General features: G+C 48.7%; 1 protein-coding gene across 1 annotated transcript; it reads left to right on the top strand.

The window, feature by feature from the left end:
* Positions 1–2579: 2579 nt before the first annotated feature.
* ascl1a (achaete-scute family bHLH transcription factor 1a) lies at positions 2580–3158 on the top strand. The gene has a single exon (XM_078221092.1). The coding sequence runs from the start codon at positions 2580–2582 to the stop codon at positions 3156–3158; it is 579 nt and encodes a 192-aa protein (XP_078077218.1).
* Positions 3159–15194: the final 12036 nt, after the last annotated feature.

The following is a 15194-nucleotide window of genomic DNA, read 5'->3' as shown; positions in this document are numbered from 1 at the left end:
TCGGGAAGGTTCCAGGCTTTCTCTGTCTCTGTCCCCTGTGTCTGTGCTAAAAGGTGAGTTGCACTGACGGCTTTAACCCTTTAAATGCTTCTCCAGTCCTGACATGTGGAATTCCATGTGTTTAGAAGTTGGTGAACTGATCCAAACACAGCATTCGCTGAAATAACACCGTGGGTGCAACATGAGTGAAACTTGTCACTTTAAAAACAATACACGCCTTGTAAAACACATTGCAAACTTGTCCATGCCTGACCCGCCAACACCTTAAACGAGGCGATTCCAGTTCCCTCCATTTGCCCGTTACGTCCAGAGAAATATGGAAATATTTTAAATATTTCGTGTTGTGGGAAAGTTTGACTCCTGCATCCATGGAACCATGTTCAATAATTTGCTCAGTTTTCACGCGAGTCTGACTCTCAGGACACGTACCAACCGACTCAAGAACAGCTTCTTCCCTGCTTAACAGCTTCTTCCCTGCTGCCATCAGACTTTTGAATGGACCTACCGTATATTAAGTTGATCTTTCTCTACACCCTAGCTATGACTGTAACACGACATTCTGCACTCCTTTCCTTCTCTATGAACGGTACGCTTTGTCTGTATAGCGCGCAAGAAACAATACTTTTCATTGTATACTAATACATGTGACAATAATAAATCAAATCAAATCGAAGGAGACATAAAAAATGTTCTCCGGCATCAGGATTCAGAATCTTAGACTTGGGCTAACTCTGCAGGTAAATAGAGGGTAATAACCATTTAGTTTAACTGGTGATGCCAGGTCTAAAATATTATGTAATTGCATTAATAAATATGAATGGTCTTTTTTTAGGGAACCCTGCGTGTTTATTTAATTTTCAACCCTTCCCATTTAAAGCACTCCTTTGCTTCTGACGGTCTCCTTTTGTTTCCAGGTCTGTGGCTGAATTACAATCTATCGCAACAGGAGTTAGACTTCCCATTCTCTTATGAAGTGTTACACGGCGGCGCCTACTTTAAAACTGAAACTCTCTGCTCACTTCGAAGCAGACTCCACTAAACCACTAATTGGTTTTCAGAAACGGCTTAACAAGCCCTGGAAGATAGTTTTGAAAAAGAAATAAAGGGCCAACAATTACAAGGTATCCAAAACTCTGCTTCTGAATAGAATGCACGCTTCTTAACGAGAATGAGTGGCTGTCCCGATTTTGAATGCTTTGGCTCCCGCAGAGAGGAGGGGGAATTCACTCTTTGTTGTGGCGCTTTCGCTCCTTTTCTGAAGGTGAAACATCAGCTGAGATGTTTTTTTTTTCTTCGCGTCAAAGACCTTTAATTTTCTTGCAATGGGCAGCACGCGTGGCTGAATGTTGCCGAGTCGGTGCACTGCAATAGAATAAACTAACCAATCAACCAAAAAACGGAGAAACTTTCTAAGATATGCCAATTAATACGCACACTAAAGTATTTCTCTCACACACACACGGGGAAAAAGTGGTTAAAAGCGGAGTGTGTGTGTTTTGGGGGGGGGGGGGGGTGGGGTGGGGGGGAGGATTGGATGAAGCTTTTTACAAGTTGAATTCACAATAAAGTTTGTGCCAAGTTTAAATAAAACACGTGTCAGATTCGGGATGCGTTAGAAATTTAAGCCATCAATAACTGCTAACCCCCTCCAGATAATCAAAGTTTCAAGTTATCTCAATGTTTCTCCGGCATGTCCCCCCTCCCCGCCCCCCACACCTCTCCCCTCCCTCACGATACCCCGAGCGCGATGAGGGCATTCTATTTAATAAACCCGAACAGCAGATACAAAAAGCCACTGAACCCATCCTGGTAAAACCCAGAGTATTGAGTTCAGCGGCCACACTCAAAGCACATTTTAAACATTGCACACTCAATCGCTTCTAACTTAAGTTATTGGTTAACCTTAACCTAAACCAATAACTTGAGCAACTTGGCACCCCCTTGTCAAATGTTTAAATACACTGGCGGGGAGGTGGGAGTTGTATTTCCCTGTGTTCTGAAAGATCAGAATACAAGTTGTGTGTGTGCACTGCCTGGGTGAGTGAGTGATCGCAGCTTGGAAATGGGGAGCTCTGGCTGTTCGGCCTGAGGAAGGAGTCCAGCTTCTTGTTTGTTCTGGGATGCGGGATGGCACGCGTCCGGCGCACGCCCCGGGGACCGCGGGGGGAGCGGAGAATGGGCGGAGCTGCGGCGCAAGCCTGCGGTTTCAAAAGGCAGCGCCAGCGCGGAGGGGCTGTTCATTCCAGACTCCGAGCGAAGGGGGAGGCGTGCCAGGGGGAACGTGGCGGAGTGTGTGTGTGTCTGGAGGGGAGGGGGGGGTGGGGAGAGAGGTTTGCAAAGGGGGAGAGACACACACACACACAATCAGAGGCAGCTCCGGAGAGTGAAGGGAGAAAGCGCAACACGCGAACGCCACGAGTTGGGCGCACGGCACAGCCAGATCGCAGCCTTTGCGGCGCCCGGCTCTCCCTCCTCCCCTTGCAGCTCCCCCGACCCCCGCCACCCATCCACCCCCTCCCCCCCATCCCTCTCCCCCCCCCCCCCCATCCCCCCCACCCCCCCAGACTCTGATGCCCAGCATGGGGAGCACTGCCATCCAGCAAGTCTATCTGCAGCCCGCCTGCCTTTACGCCGCCGCGCCGGCCAGCGTGCAGGAGCTGAAGGCGGAACCCGGCCCGGGGGCAGCCTCCTCCGGCAGCCCCGGAAAACTCCGCCTCAAGAGGCAGCGCTCCAGCTCCCCGGAGCTGCTCCGCTGCAAGAGGCGCCTCAACTTCAGCGGCTTCAGCTACTCGCTGCCCCCGCAGCAACCCGCCGCCGTGGCCCGGCGCAACGAGAGGGAGAGGAACCGGGTGAAGCTGGTGAACCTGGGCTTCGCCACCCTCCGGGAACACGTCCCCAGCGGCAGTGCCAACAAGAAGATGAGTAAAGTGGAGACGCTGCGCTCGGCGGTGGAGTATATCCGAGCTCTCCAGCAACTCCTGGATGAACACGATGCGGTGAGCGCCGCTTTCCAAGCCGGGGTCCTCTCCCCCACTCTCTCCAATGACATGAACTCCATGGCTGGTTCGCCCGTCTCCTCCTATTCCTCTGATGAAGGATCCTGCGACCCGCTGAGTCCCGAAGAACAGGAACTTCTCGACTTTGCCAGCTGGTTCTGAGCTCCCTCAGGTATCCATCTCTCCCTTAATACCCAAACGGCAACAATATTCAGGGGCGCATCCGCCGCCCAATGTTCATTTCCATTAACTCCAGTGGAACAGGATCAGGGGGCTGGCCGAAGGGCTGCAGGTTGCGCCGGTTATGCGCTCCCTCCAATGGTTGATTTTCTGGTATAATTCAGCACTGACTGAATCTGTCTGCAGAAAGGATTCAGTTAACCCAGAGGTGAGGGAGACTGGGAGGAGCAGCTACCCGGGAACTGCTTCCACTGCCTGCCACTGATTGAAGGGATGGTCCAGAATATTCTACAGGGGGTCGAGTGGTCAGTTTGGAGGAGAGAGAGGTGGTGGTGGTGGGGGGTGGGAAGGGGGTTGTTGTTACATTTTGGTACCCGTGCCAAACCAGGTGAATATTAAATCATTCTCTCTCATTTATTCGAAACAGATTCACCAGGAGAACACAGCAAAGGTTCCCGGGACCCCCAAGTACCGGAGGCGGCGGTACAAGATTCACTGGCTGCCTTTGCAAGTCCCTCCACTGGACTGTCAAGGACTCGATGACGAAGTGGTCCCTGAATGCAATCACACAATGTGCCTAAAGTACGCAGAGTAAAGTCACCGCCGAGTTCCTGGGACTACACCGGACTTCATCACAATCCGTCTGAACCACACAAGGACATGAACAGACACTATGTGGCGGCCCGTACAGATTGTCCCTCTGTGTCCATGGCAGACAGGACTCCAGTGGACTCAATGTGACAATAATACTATTTTGTGTGTGAAAAAACAAGTGTCACATATTATGCTTTATCCAATCAAAGAGTTCTGCGATTTTATAATACTTTTATACTATTTTCAATATAGAATTCTTCAGACCTTGAGTTCTTTTTAATTATAAAAGGAAAAAATCTATTTGTATCTATGCTAACCAGTTCTGAATTATATTAAGCTATTTTTGTACATAAGAGAGATGGATTTATAGAGTTTTGTACAAGACTTAATGTTCTTTTTTTAATGTGTGTATACGGCGATTAGACAAAGCTTTACCTTCGCCTTTCCATCCTCACCTTCTAACTGCCAGTCTGTGATTTGGAACATCACGGATTCGGGTGTAGGGAGGCAGTGCCCTCGGGCATATTGTAGAGCCTGCTAGTGTCTTATTCTCGAATGTGTCTATTGCTGTGAAACTTTGCCGATTTCACTGCCCAACAACATAGAATGAGTTCCTGACAAACTATGGTTTACAATTATCAGTCCTGTGTTATCACTATTGTCCTTTTGGGTCCTATTGTATATATATATATATATATGGGGTTTGGGTCCTATATAATATATACATCTATGAGGGTTTTTTTGCAAATTGACAAAAGCGTCTCACATATGACTGGTTTTTCTACATGTTAGTTTCATAATAAAGCATTTTTTTGAAACTACCGATAGTTTCACTGTATTCGGATGTAACTTTTCCACAATTCTATCTTGTGTGCGCGGCTGATGCCCGGAGAATGCGCTGGATGAGCACTGGCTGAACAGGAGGCTGTTGGGAGAATCCCACCCCCTAGGAACCCTCCTGACAGTCAGATGCCGCATGGAGTAGGCTAATACTTACAAGTGGGAATGCATTTATAGTGGCCTTTCACAACTCCAGCATATCCCAGAGCGCTTTGCAACCAGTGACGGACTTGTGAAGTGTAGTCATTGTTGTAATGCACACAGCAAGATCCCACAAACAGAAAGGTGACAACGACCAGATAGATGCTCCGGTTTTCCTGGTGTTGTCTGAGGGAGGAATGTTGGCCAAGACAGCAGAGAGAATATAAGAACATACATACCTGTCCTTCCAAAATAGTTGGCAGAGGATCGTTTAGGCAACCTTTAGGGAGTAGATGGCGGGGTGAGGGGGGGGGGGTCTGTCTCACCTGAGAGTAGACACCTTCAGCTGTGCAGCGCTGCCTCAGTACTGCACTGGGAGTGTCAGCCTAGACTTGGTGCCGGAGTGGGACTTGAACCTACAACCTTCAGGTTGTAAAGTCTGAATTGCAATGCTTAAACCTGATAACTTTTTAAAAACCAAATGGCTGCGAAGTGTGTGTATGTCGGGGGGGGGGGGGGGGGGTGGTGAGTGGATGTGATTGAAGATTTGACGGTAATGTGATTTGTTCTCTACGCGCCACCAGGCACATAAACCTCAAACAGTGGTTGGTCTCTGGGGTTTTAGGGTCTGGGCTTGGATTATGAAATGCCCTTTGACAGCAGCCGCTCCTGGAAGATAAGGTGTGATTTTTTTTAGAAAAAGCAAGAGTCAGCTTTCTAAAAGAGCCGTGGTGTTTTGTGAGCTACTTTCTGTCAGTTAGTGGCGACGTGACGGGAATGTTAGTTGTGTCTATTTTGGTTGTCTTATTCCTCGTCCTCAGGAACTGCATGATCATTCAGCTTGCGTGGACCCAGTCAAGCGGAAGCCACATCGCCCAATGCGCCGCACAATATACAATGGCCAGGGACTGAAGGAGGCGTCAGAGTTCAAATCGAGACACTATTACTGCAGGATAATCCGCAGTGAGGGGCGGCGGGTGTAGGGAGAGCTGCAATTAGAGAACTGAACTAAAAAAAACACTCCAAAATTTAGCAGAATGATTGGGGAGGGGGTTCTTGAAATGTGTCACGTCTCCCCAAAAGCATAGACCCAGATCTTCAAACTTGTGCCTTTGTCTCGGGTTTACACCCTCACTGATCTTTATAGAGTGGCTACCCCTCTGCAATGAATTTCTATAACGGGTTATTGGACAAAGTGGGGAAACCCTCATCATCAGATCAGAATCTGCCATCCAGAGCCATTAGGATAGAGACAGGGATTGGCGCTGACACTGTTCAAAGACTCTTTCGTCTTCACGCACTGCATAGCTGAAGAATCTCGCTCAAACTGAGACTTGGGATCTTGTATTGAATTTTAAAAATCGCCTCAGCACTGGAGAAAGAAGGAAAGTTTTGGAGAGTTGGTGTGAGAGGTTTGTTTCCCCTTGTGGGAGAGTGTAGGACCAGAGAGCTTCATCTCAGAGTGAGGGAATCACCCATTTAAGACAGAGATGAGGAGGAATTTCTTATCAGAGTGGACTGAATCTGTGGAGTTCTTCACCGCAGAGGGCTGTAGAGGTTGGATCATTAAGTATGTTCAAGGCTGAGACAGGCAGATTTTTACTCAGTAAGGGAATGGAGGGTTATGGGGATAAGGTGGGAAAGTGGAGTTGAGGATTATCAGATCAGTCATGATCTCATTGAATGCTGGAGCAGACTCGATGGGCCGAATGGCTTATTTTCCTCCATTTTATGGTCATTAACGTAACCCACCCACTGGAGTCAGACCCAATTTGGAATATTGTGAACAGTTTTGGGCCCCACACCTAAGGAAGGATGTGATGGCCTTGGAGGGGTCCAGAGGACGTTCACAAGACTGATGCCTGGAAGAAGGGTTTGTCATATGAGGAGCGGTTGAGGAGTCTGTGTCTGTTTTCGATGGAGTTTAGAAGAATGAGGGGGGATCGAACTGAAACTTACAGAATACTAAGAGGCCCAGATAGAATGGACGTGGAGATGATGTTTCCACTAGTGGGAGAGACTAGAACTCGAGGGCACAACCTCAGAATGAAGGGGCACTCCTTTAAAACTGAGATGAGGAGGAATTTCTTCAGCCAGAGGGTGGTGAATCTGTGGAACTCATGGCCACAGAGGGCTATGGAGATCAGGTCATTGGATACAACACTAATTTTACACTCCGCCCGATTTTACTGTCTGTTTAATTCTACTTGTTAGGATACTCTATCACACACGGTGCTCGGAAAGAATATCCATGCGAATACAGGCGCTGTCTCTTTCATGGGACATGTCCCCGAACATAACTGCTCCATGGCTGTCAAACCCCTGTCTGTTAAAGCCCCACTCCAGCATATCAGAACTGACATTTCAATTCTCACCTTCCCGTTCCTGCGTTACCATTGGAAATACTTACAGGCTGAACGGCTTCTAATAGCGAATAATTTGCCAAATTTTTCCTCAAACTAGTTGCGGCCATTCGGGCCATCCCCTGCTGACATAGCCCCCTATACTCCCAGATTTGAGATAATGAAGCTATAGTGATTTAAAATAAAATAGAGATGCCCACTTTACTGATTTAGGATAAATCGTTCCAATCCGAATACTTGGTCAAACAAAGCCCCCGTTTCCAGTTACACCGATTGCTTTACGCCAATACTCCGCCACAGGGAAAATAACAATCTGTATCAACATTAGCTCCCAGCGCCAACTCTCCAGGGTAACAGAAGCTTGACTCGGATTCTGGAATCCACTCACGTCTGTCAGCATCCAGCCAGACTCCGCGCTAAATGATTACAGACACTTGCAGCAGAGAGAGGGCTTGTTTGCAAAATAAAAGTTGTGCAATCATTTATGTTCCTGTCCGGCCCGGGAAAGGGCATTCTCTCTCCATTTAGCTCAGGTTTTGCTGCCAATACAACAGACTAAACGGATGCAGTTTGCAGGTTCGAGCAGGTCCCGCCTGCCTTGCAGAATGATTTCCAGGCGGTTGACAAGTGAGGGGAAGATTTCTAAAGGACGCGAGCATTGGGCAGTGACACTCGAGGCAGCGGAGATGGAAGAAGGAACACAGCACAAAGCTGCGAGGGTGGGTGGGTGAGGGAGGGAGTGAGGCGGGAGGGAGGGAGGGGATGAGTGATTGAGGGAGGCGGGAGTGAGGGAGTGATTGAGTGAGTGAGAGAGGTAGTGAAGCTGTGAGGGAGCGAGTGAGGGATTGAGTGAGTGTGGGAGGCAGTGAGGGAGGGAGCGAAAGGAGGCAGTGAGTGAGTGTGGAAGTGAGTATGGGAGTGACTGAGTGAGGCTGTGTGAGGCGACAGTGAGTAAGTGGGCGAGGGAGGCAGTGAGGGAGTGAATGAAGAGGGACTGAGTGAGTGGGTAAGTGAGGACTGAGGGAGGGAGTGAGGGAATGAGTGAGGGAGAGGGAGGGGCAGAGGGAGGGAGGGACAGAGGGTGAGAGGGCCTGAGGGGGGGCAGAGGGAGGCAGGGGCAGAGGGAGGGAGGGGCAGAGGGAGAGGCAGAGGGAGTGAGGGACAGAGGGAGGGAGCACCTGAGGGAGGGAGGGGCTGAGTGAGTGAGGGACAGAGGGACGGAGGGGCAGAGGGAGGGGGCTGAGGGAGGGACAGAGGGAGGGGGGCTGAGGAAGGGACAGAGGGAGGGAGGGACAGAGGGAGGGAGGCTGAGGGAGGGGGGTCTGAGGGAGGGACAGAGGGAGGGGGGCTGAGGGAGGGAAGGACAGAGGGAGGGAGTGCCTGAGGGAGGGAGGGGCTGAGTGAGTGAGGGACAGAGGGAGGGAGGGGCAGAGGGAGGGGGGCTGAGGGAGGGACAGAGGGAGGGACAGAGGGAGGGACAGAGGGAGGGGGCAGAGGGAGCGACAGAGGGAGGGGGGCTGAAGGAGGGGGGGCTGAGGGAGGGGGCTGAGGGAGGGGCTGAGGGAGGGACAGAGGGAGGGGGGCTGACAGAGGGACAGAGGGACAGAGGAAGGGGGGCTGAGGGAGGGACAGATGGAGGGGGGCTGAGGGAGGGACAGACGGAGGGGGGCTGAGGGAGGGACAGAAGGAGGGGGGCTGAGGGAGGGACAGAGGGACAGAGTGAGGGAGGGACAGAGGGAGGGGGGCTGAGGGAGGGACAGAGGGAGGGGGGCTGAGGGAGGGGCAGAGGGAGGGGGGCTGAGGGAGGGGGGTGCTGAGGGAGGGACAGAGGGAGGGGGGCTGAGGGAGGGGGGGCTGAGAGAGGGACAAAGGGAGGGGGCTGAGGGAGGGGCAGAGGGAGGGGGGCTGAGGGAGGGAGGGGCTGAGGGAGGGGGGCTGAGGGAGGGGGGGCTGAGAGAGGGACAGAGGGAGGGGGCTGAGGGAGGGACAGAGGGAGGGGGGCTGAGGGAGGGGGGGCTGAGAGAGGGACAGAGGCGGGGGGCTGAGGGAGGGACAGAGGGAGGGGGGCTGAGGGAGGGACAGAGGGAGGGAGGGACAGAGGGAGGGACAGAGGGAGGGGGGCTGAGGGAGGGAGGGGCAGCCAATGTGCAGCGGCCGCGCGGCGCGTGTCTCCCTCCTCATTTGCATTCAGGGCGGGGGCGGTGCAGACTGCTTTCTGATTGGTCCGCGGCATGCGTCTCGTGTCAGCCTATTGTGTGATAGAAAATGATTGACAGCTGGACAAATCCCCGGGAACTGAGCTACAGGAGGGATGGAGAGAATGGGAGACAGTGTGAGAGAGAGAGATAGAAGGATAGAGTGAGAGAGAGGGTGAGAGATAGAGAAAGAGAGAGAATGAGAGAAAAAGGGTGAGATAGAGAGAGTGAGAGAGATAGAAAAATAGAGAGGGAATGAGAGATAGAGGGGGAGATAGAGAGAGTGAGAGAGAGAAAGATAGAGAGAGAGATAGAGAGAGGGATAGAGAGTGTGAAAGAGATAGAAAGAGGTAGAGAGAGTGGGAGATAGAGAGGGATAAAGAGAGAGAGAGAGTAAGAGAGAGATAGAGTGACACAAGGATAGAGAGGGGGGATAGAGTGTGAGAAGTGTTGACAGAGAGAGTGATAGAGAGGGAAAAGGATAGAGAGAGTGAGATAGAGGAACAGAGAGGGGGGGTTAGAGAGTGTGAGGGAGGGGTAGAAGACAGAGAGAGAGATGGAGAGAGGGGTAGAGCGAGAGAGGGATAGAGAGAGTGAAAGAGAGGTAGACAGATTGAGAGCGGGATAGAGAGTGAGAGGGGGATAGAGAGAGTGAGAGGAGGAGAGAGAGAGAGTGAGAGATGGAGAGAGAGTGAGAGGGATAGAGAGACAGAGAGAGGGATAGAAAGAGGGATAGCGGCAGTGAGAGAGAGAGTGAGAGAGAGTGAGAGAGTGACACAGGGATAGAGAGAGGGGGGCTAGAGAGTGAGAGAGGGATAGACAGAGTGAGAGAGAGCAATAGCGAGGGAGAGGGATAGAGAAAGTGAGAGAAGGATAGACACAGTGAATGAGAGGGATAAAGAGAGAGAGGAGAATAGAGAGAGTGGGAGAAGGATGGAGAGAGTGAGAGAGGGATAGAGAGAGGGATATAGAAAGAGTGATATAGAGAGTGGGGAGAGAATAGGGGAAAGAGTGGAAGAACGAGAGAGGAATAGAGAGAGCAAGAGAGGGATGGAGAGAATGGGAGAAGGAAGGAGAGTGCGGTAGTGAAGGAGAGAGTGGAGGAGGGAAGGAGAGAGTCGGAGAGGGAAGGAGAGAATGATAGAGAGAATGAGAGAGGGATAGAGAGAATGAGAGAGGGATAGAGTGGGAGAGGGATGGAGAGAGTGGCAGAGGGATGGAGAGTGGGAGAGGGATGGAGAGAGCGGGAGAGGGATGGAGAGAGCGTGAGAGGGATGGAGAGAGCGTGAGAGGGATGGAGAGAGCGTGAGAGGGATGGAGAGAGCAGAAGTGGAATGGAGAGAGCGGGAGAGGGATGGAGTGGGAGAGGGATGGAGTGGGAGAGGGATATAGAGAGTGAGAGAGGGATAGAGAGAGTGAGAGAGGGATAGAGAGAGTGAGAGTGATAGAGAGGCCGATGGAGAGAGTGGGAAAGGGATGGAGAGAATGGGAGAGGAATGGAGAGTGTGGTATAAGGATGGAGAGAGCGGGATAGGGATGGAGAGAGTAGGAGAGGGATATAGAGAGTGAGAGAGAGATAGTGTGAGAGGTTAGAGAGAGTGAGAGTGATAGAGAGGGGGATGAAGAGAGTGGGAGAGGGATGGAGAGTGTGGGAGAGGGATGGAGAGAGCAGGAGAGGAATGGAGAGAGTGCGAGAGGGATGGAGTGAGCGGGAGAGGGATAGAGAGACTGGGAGAGAGATAGATTGAGAGAGAGAGATAGAGAGAGAATGATGGAGAGTGTGGGAGAGGGATAGAGAGAAAGTGAGAGAGGAATGGAGAGAGCGGGAGAGGAATGGAGAGTGTGGGAGAGGGATGGAGGGAGTGGGAGAGGGATGGGGAGAGCGGGAGAAGGATGGAGGGAGCAGGAGAGGGATGGAGGGAGCGGGAGAGGGATGGAGAGAGCGGGAGAGGGATGGAGAGAGCGGGAGAGGGATGGAGTGAGTGGGATAGGGATGGAGAGTGTGGGTGAGGAATAGAGAGGGTGGGAGAGGGATGGAAAGAGCGGGACAGGGATGGAGAGAGTGAGGAAAGTCTAAATCGGTTAGGATTATAGTTACTGGAGTTTAGAAGAGTGAGAGAGGATCTCATAGGAACTTATAAAATTCAAACAGGGTTAGACAGGATAAATGGTGGGGGAGTCCAGAACGAGGGGTCATAATTTGAAGATAAAAGTAAATCTTTTAGAACTGAGGTGAGGAAATATTTCTTCACCCAGAGGGTGGTGAATGTGTGGAATTCACTACCAGACAATGTAACTGAGGCCAAAATGTTGTCTGATTTCAAAAAGAAATTAGATATAGCTCTTGGGGCTAAAGGGATCAAGAGATATGAGTGGAAGGGGTATTGAATTCGATGATCAGCCATGATCAAGATGAAAGGTGGGGTAGGCTCGAAGGGCTGAATGGTCTACTTGTGCTGTAATTTTCTTTGTTCTTTGTACTCCTGCTTCTAGTTTCTATGTTTCTCTGAGTTGGGATAGAGGGAGAGAGGGATGGAGCGAGTGGGAGACCTGTCCCTCTTCCATTGCTCCTGCATTGATGGATTTTAAAGCAGAAATATTAACAAAAAACTTCCAAAGACTTTTTGCACCGAATCAACCTTTATCACAGAGTTCAAAATGTATGAAACCTACGTTAAATAATTGGAATAAATCCTGGGCCAAATATAAGACTAGGGTCAACCATCTTTGCTTTAACGTCAGCAGCTGATTATTAAATGCGTTGCATGTTGCAGAATAAAAATAGACCTCAGAGTCTGTGGAGAAAGTTACAAAGCGCCAGTCCTGCCACCCAAAAGTTTGGATTATATATGGAAAAATGTTTCACCATCTCAATGAATAAACCCTCACTCACTGTAAATCACACACTGTATTCAACATAAACAAGTGCCAATGCTTCATTGTTAAACTTATCTAAAACATGCATTTTCTTTCTTGATTTAAACACGTTATAGATTTAAAAAGAAGCGAATTAATGATGACTGTGGCAAATACACAAAACCCCAGGCTGTGTGTGAATGGACTGATTGTTTTGAAGCTCCAAGACTCCGAATATTGAGAGGCAGTATTTTCATTTGGAGAGCTCAGCACGCCTTCTGATTAAACTGAAAGGTTAGTTAAATTATACAAGCCCCGCTCTCCCCCCCTCTCTCTCTCTCTCTCCAAAATTCATGAATAATGCTGCCCTGCGCCTTGGTTGGTTGTCCCGCGAGCGCCGGCTTTAAATAAAGCAGCACTTTGTTATTGCTGTTCGAGTGTGCTGCATTTCATCGCAAAGGATAAAGAGAAAAAAGGCAGCACAATTAAGGGTTCGCCTGTCACGAATCATTATCGCCTTTCTCCACCAGCCTGTCAACCGTGATGAAAATAAAAAATGCCATATCTAATTGCTTTTATTTAGTAAACCGCTGGAAAGAAGAGAGGGAGAGGAGGGGGTGAAGTTGCTAAGAATTGAGAGCGAGATAAGCGGCGCACGGATGGTCAATGTCAACACGCTTTGGTTAATCTCGCTTTTCATTCTCCTGAGTCTGATTGGCACCGGATCTGAACACATCGTCCAGAGTGGATGCAATTATCAAATTGGACTCGTTCTAACCGGGGCTGCAATGGGTGATGGGTTTGAATGGAGGTTTTCTCAATGTAATCAGCAAAGCAATACGTGAATAGTTTCACTTGTCCCTATACCCCAGCCAGAAAAGTTTTAGCGCCGTTTAAAGTTCACATTTTTAAGATTGAAATGACTATATGGCGTCTATCGGAGCCCGAGGACATCAGCCAATGAGGCGCTGGTTTCTACTTATTGCTGTGATTCGGGAATTGTGACGATTGGAAACTCCATTCATTGGACGCAAAGCAAAAATAACAATTTGTTCACAATACATCATTACTGAAGACAAAATCCCAATCAAGGGCAATTTCCAACATTCCCTCCACACTGCATCTGCGCGTCAATCAATCCAAGAGTTGGATTCGAACCTCCGCCTTCACCATTGGCTCCTCCAGTTTACACAAATCCAAATTTCAAAACCACCCTTGTAATTTACGCGAAAAAATTCGTTAAAATAGGCCGAGCGCCGCGTCTACCTTTGAAGTTAATTTGATGTACACAGATTCATTTCCAGGGCTCCATCTCAATTAAAAACTTTCCCACATGGACAAGTGGAAGAGGCCGGAAAATGTTCTGATCGGTTTGTCAATCGATAATGAATCAGCCTCTCTCCCTTTCTCACCGAGGAGCTGATTAAAGGAGCGTTTCATCTGAATTTCCACGTTGACACACACACAGAGTTGCAGATTATTCCAGGAGGAGAGGAAAAGGCCTCATGTTGTTAGTGTGAAATGCATTTTTGATTGAAATCCAAAGCGCTTCCACCAGGATTAGACCGTGACAGTGTAAATGAAAAATTGCCATATGGCTGTTATATTGAGCACACAATACATTCACCATTAAGGACTCCAGGCAGCAGGAGAGCAGTGATTCCCAGATGAAATTACACTAATGTACCTCTGAAAGGGCAGATTAATTGTGAAACAACAGTAAAACCCCAATTTGAAACTTTTATTAATTTAAAACTTTACGCCTTTTGCAGTAACACTCATTTTGAACTGAACCTGTCATTCGCTTGGTGTTCGATTGGATTTAACCCCTTCCTAAATGCCCAAGAGAGCTGGTTAGGCATCTTTTAAACCTGGCTTCATATTTCGTCCCTTTCACCCTTCTCAAAAACAGACCCCAGCACAATTAAAAGCCGTCGCATACAAATCAAACCAAATCCAATTTCAAATTAAACGCATCAAACACAAGATCAGCCAATCGACAGCGAAATAAATCCCACTATCTTCAAAACAAACCAGTCAAAATCAAAATAAAACTCAACACACGCACAATCAAAATTCAGCAAAGCAAATAAGATCAATTAGAAGTAAGATAAACTTCACCAACAGGGAAAATAAACCGATTTAAATGAAAGTAATAAAACTGCCAAAATAACCTCACAAAAACAAAATTAAAGAAAACAAAAGTTATCTGGATAAAGAATGCTGGCTTTGCCAGGGACACCCACACCCCGAGAAAGGCTGAAAGCTGATTTTCAAAATGTGCATTCCATTTCAGTTGTTAAATTGGTATTATAGCTTATTTTTGCACATTGTGTGCCATTTAGAGACCAAATAATTCACTTTTCCAACTTTACAGACATATTTTATAAGGTGCAGTGACCAAAAATAAAGCTCTGGTTTGCAAAAAGTACTGTATAAGTAAACATGGAATAAGACATATGGAATATTAATAAGTCATATGGAATAGTGTAGCAAAGAGCGTTTAACGCGAGGAAGAGGCGTTAGTGAGTACTAGTCTATCAAAATACGTATTTTTTGATCACTGCACCCATTGAGTTAATACTGGCTAAAAGACTATTCAAGGTGCTGAATGCAAATCAGTGATAAGCAGTTCTTTTTACCATGAAAAGGGTGATTTTCGCTTTGCATATCTATATAGCAGAGGCTGCATGTTAAACATAGTTCACCATGCCTTATTCCCGGGCCTTTCAATTCATCGGGTTTGAAGAGATTGCCTCTCCGCACTGTGATTAATGAGCTGCTGTGCAATTTAAACTGTAATGACTTACCGATCATCAAGAACGATAGTGGCATTTCTTTTGTGGATTTGCAAAGCTATTACTAAGGGCGCCACAGACCAAAAAGATTTCGCAGATAGCTAAGTATTTCTGCAAATCTCACCTCGCTTTATCTTGCCTCAAAGTGTGGTAGCCAATGGACAGACCAGTACAACTCAAAACCCACATTTCCTTCCAGTTCTTTTACAAGACTTTTTTTTTGTGAAACTC

Source organism: Mustelus asterias, chromosome 9 (genome assembly GCF_964213995.1).
Source record: "Mustelus asterias chromosome 9, sMusAst1.hap1.1, whole genome shotgun sequence".
NCBI classification, from domain to species: Eukaryota; Metazoa; Chordata; class Chondrichthyes; order Carcharhiniformes; family Triakidae; genus Mustelus; species Mustelus asterias.
This window is presented reverse-complemented; position numbering and strand designations above follow the sequence as displayed.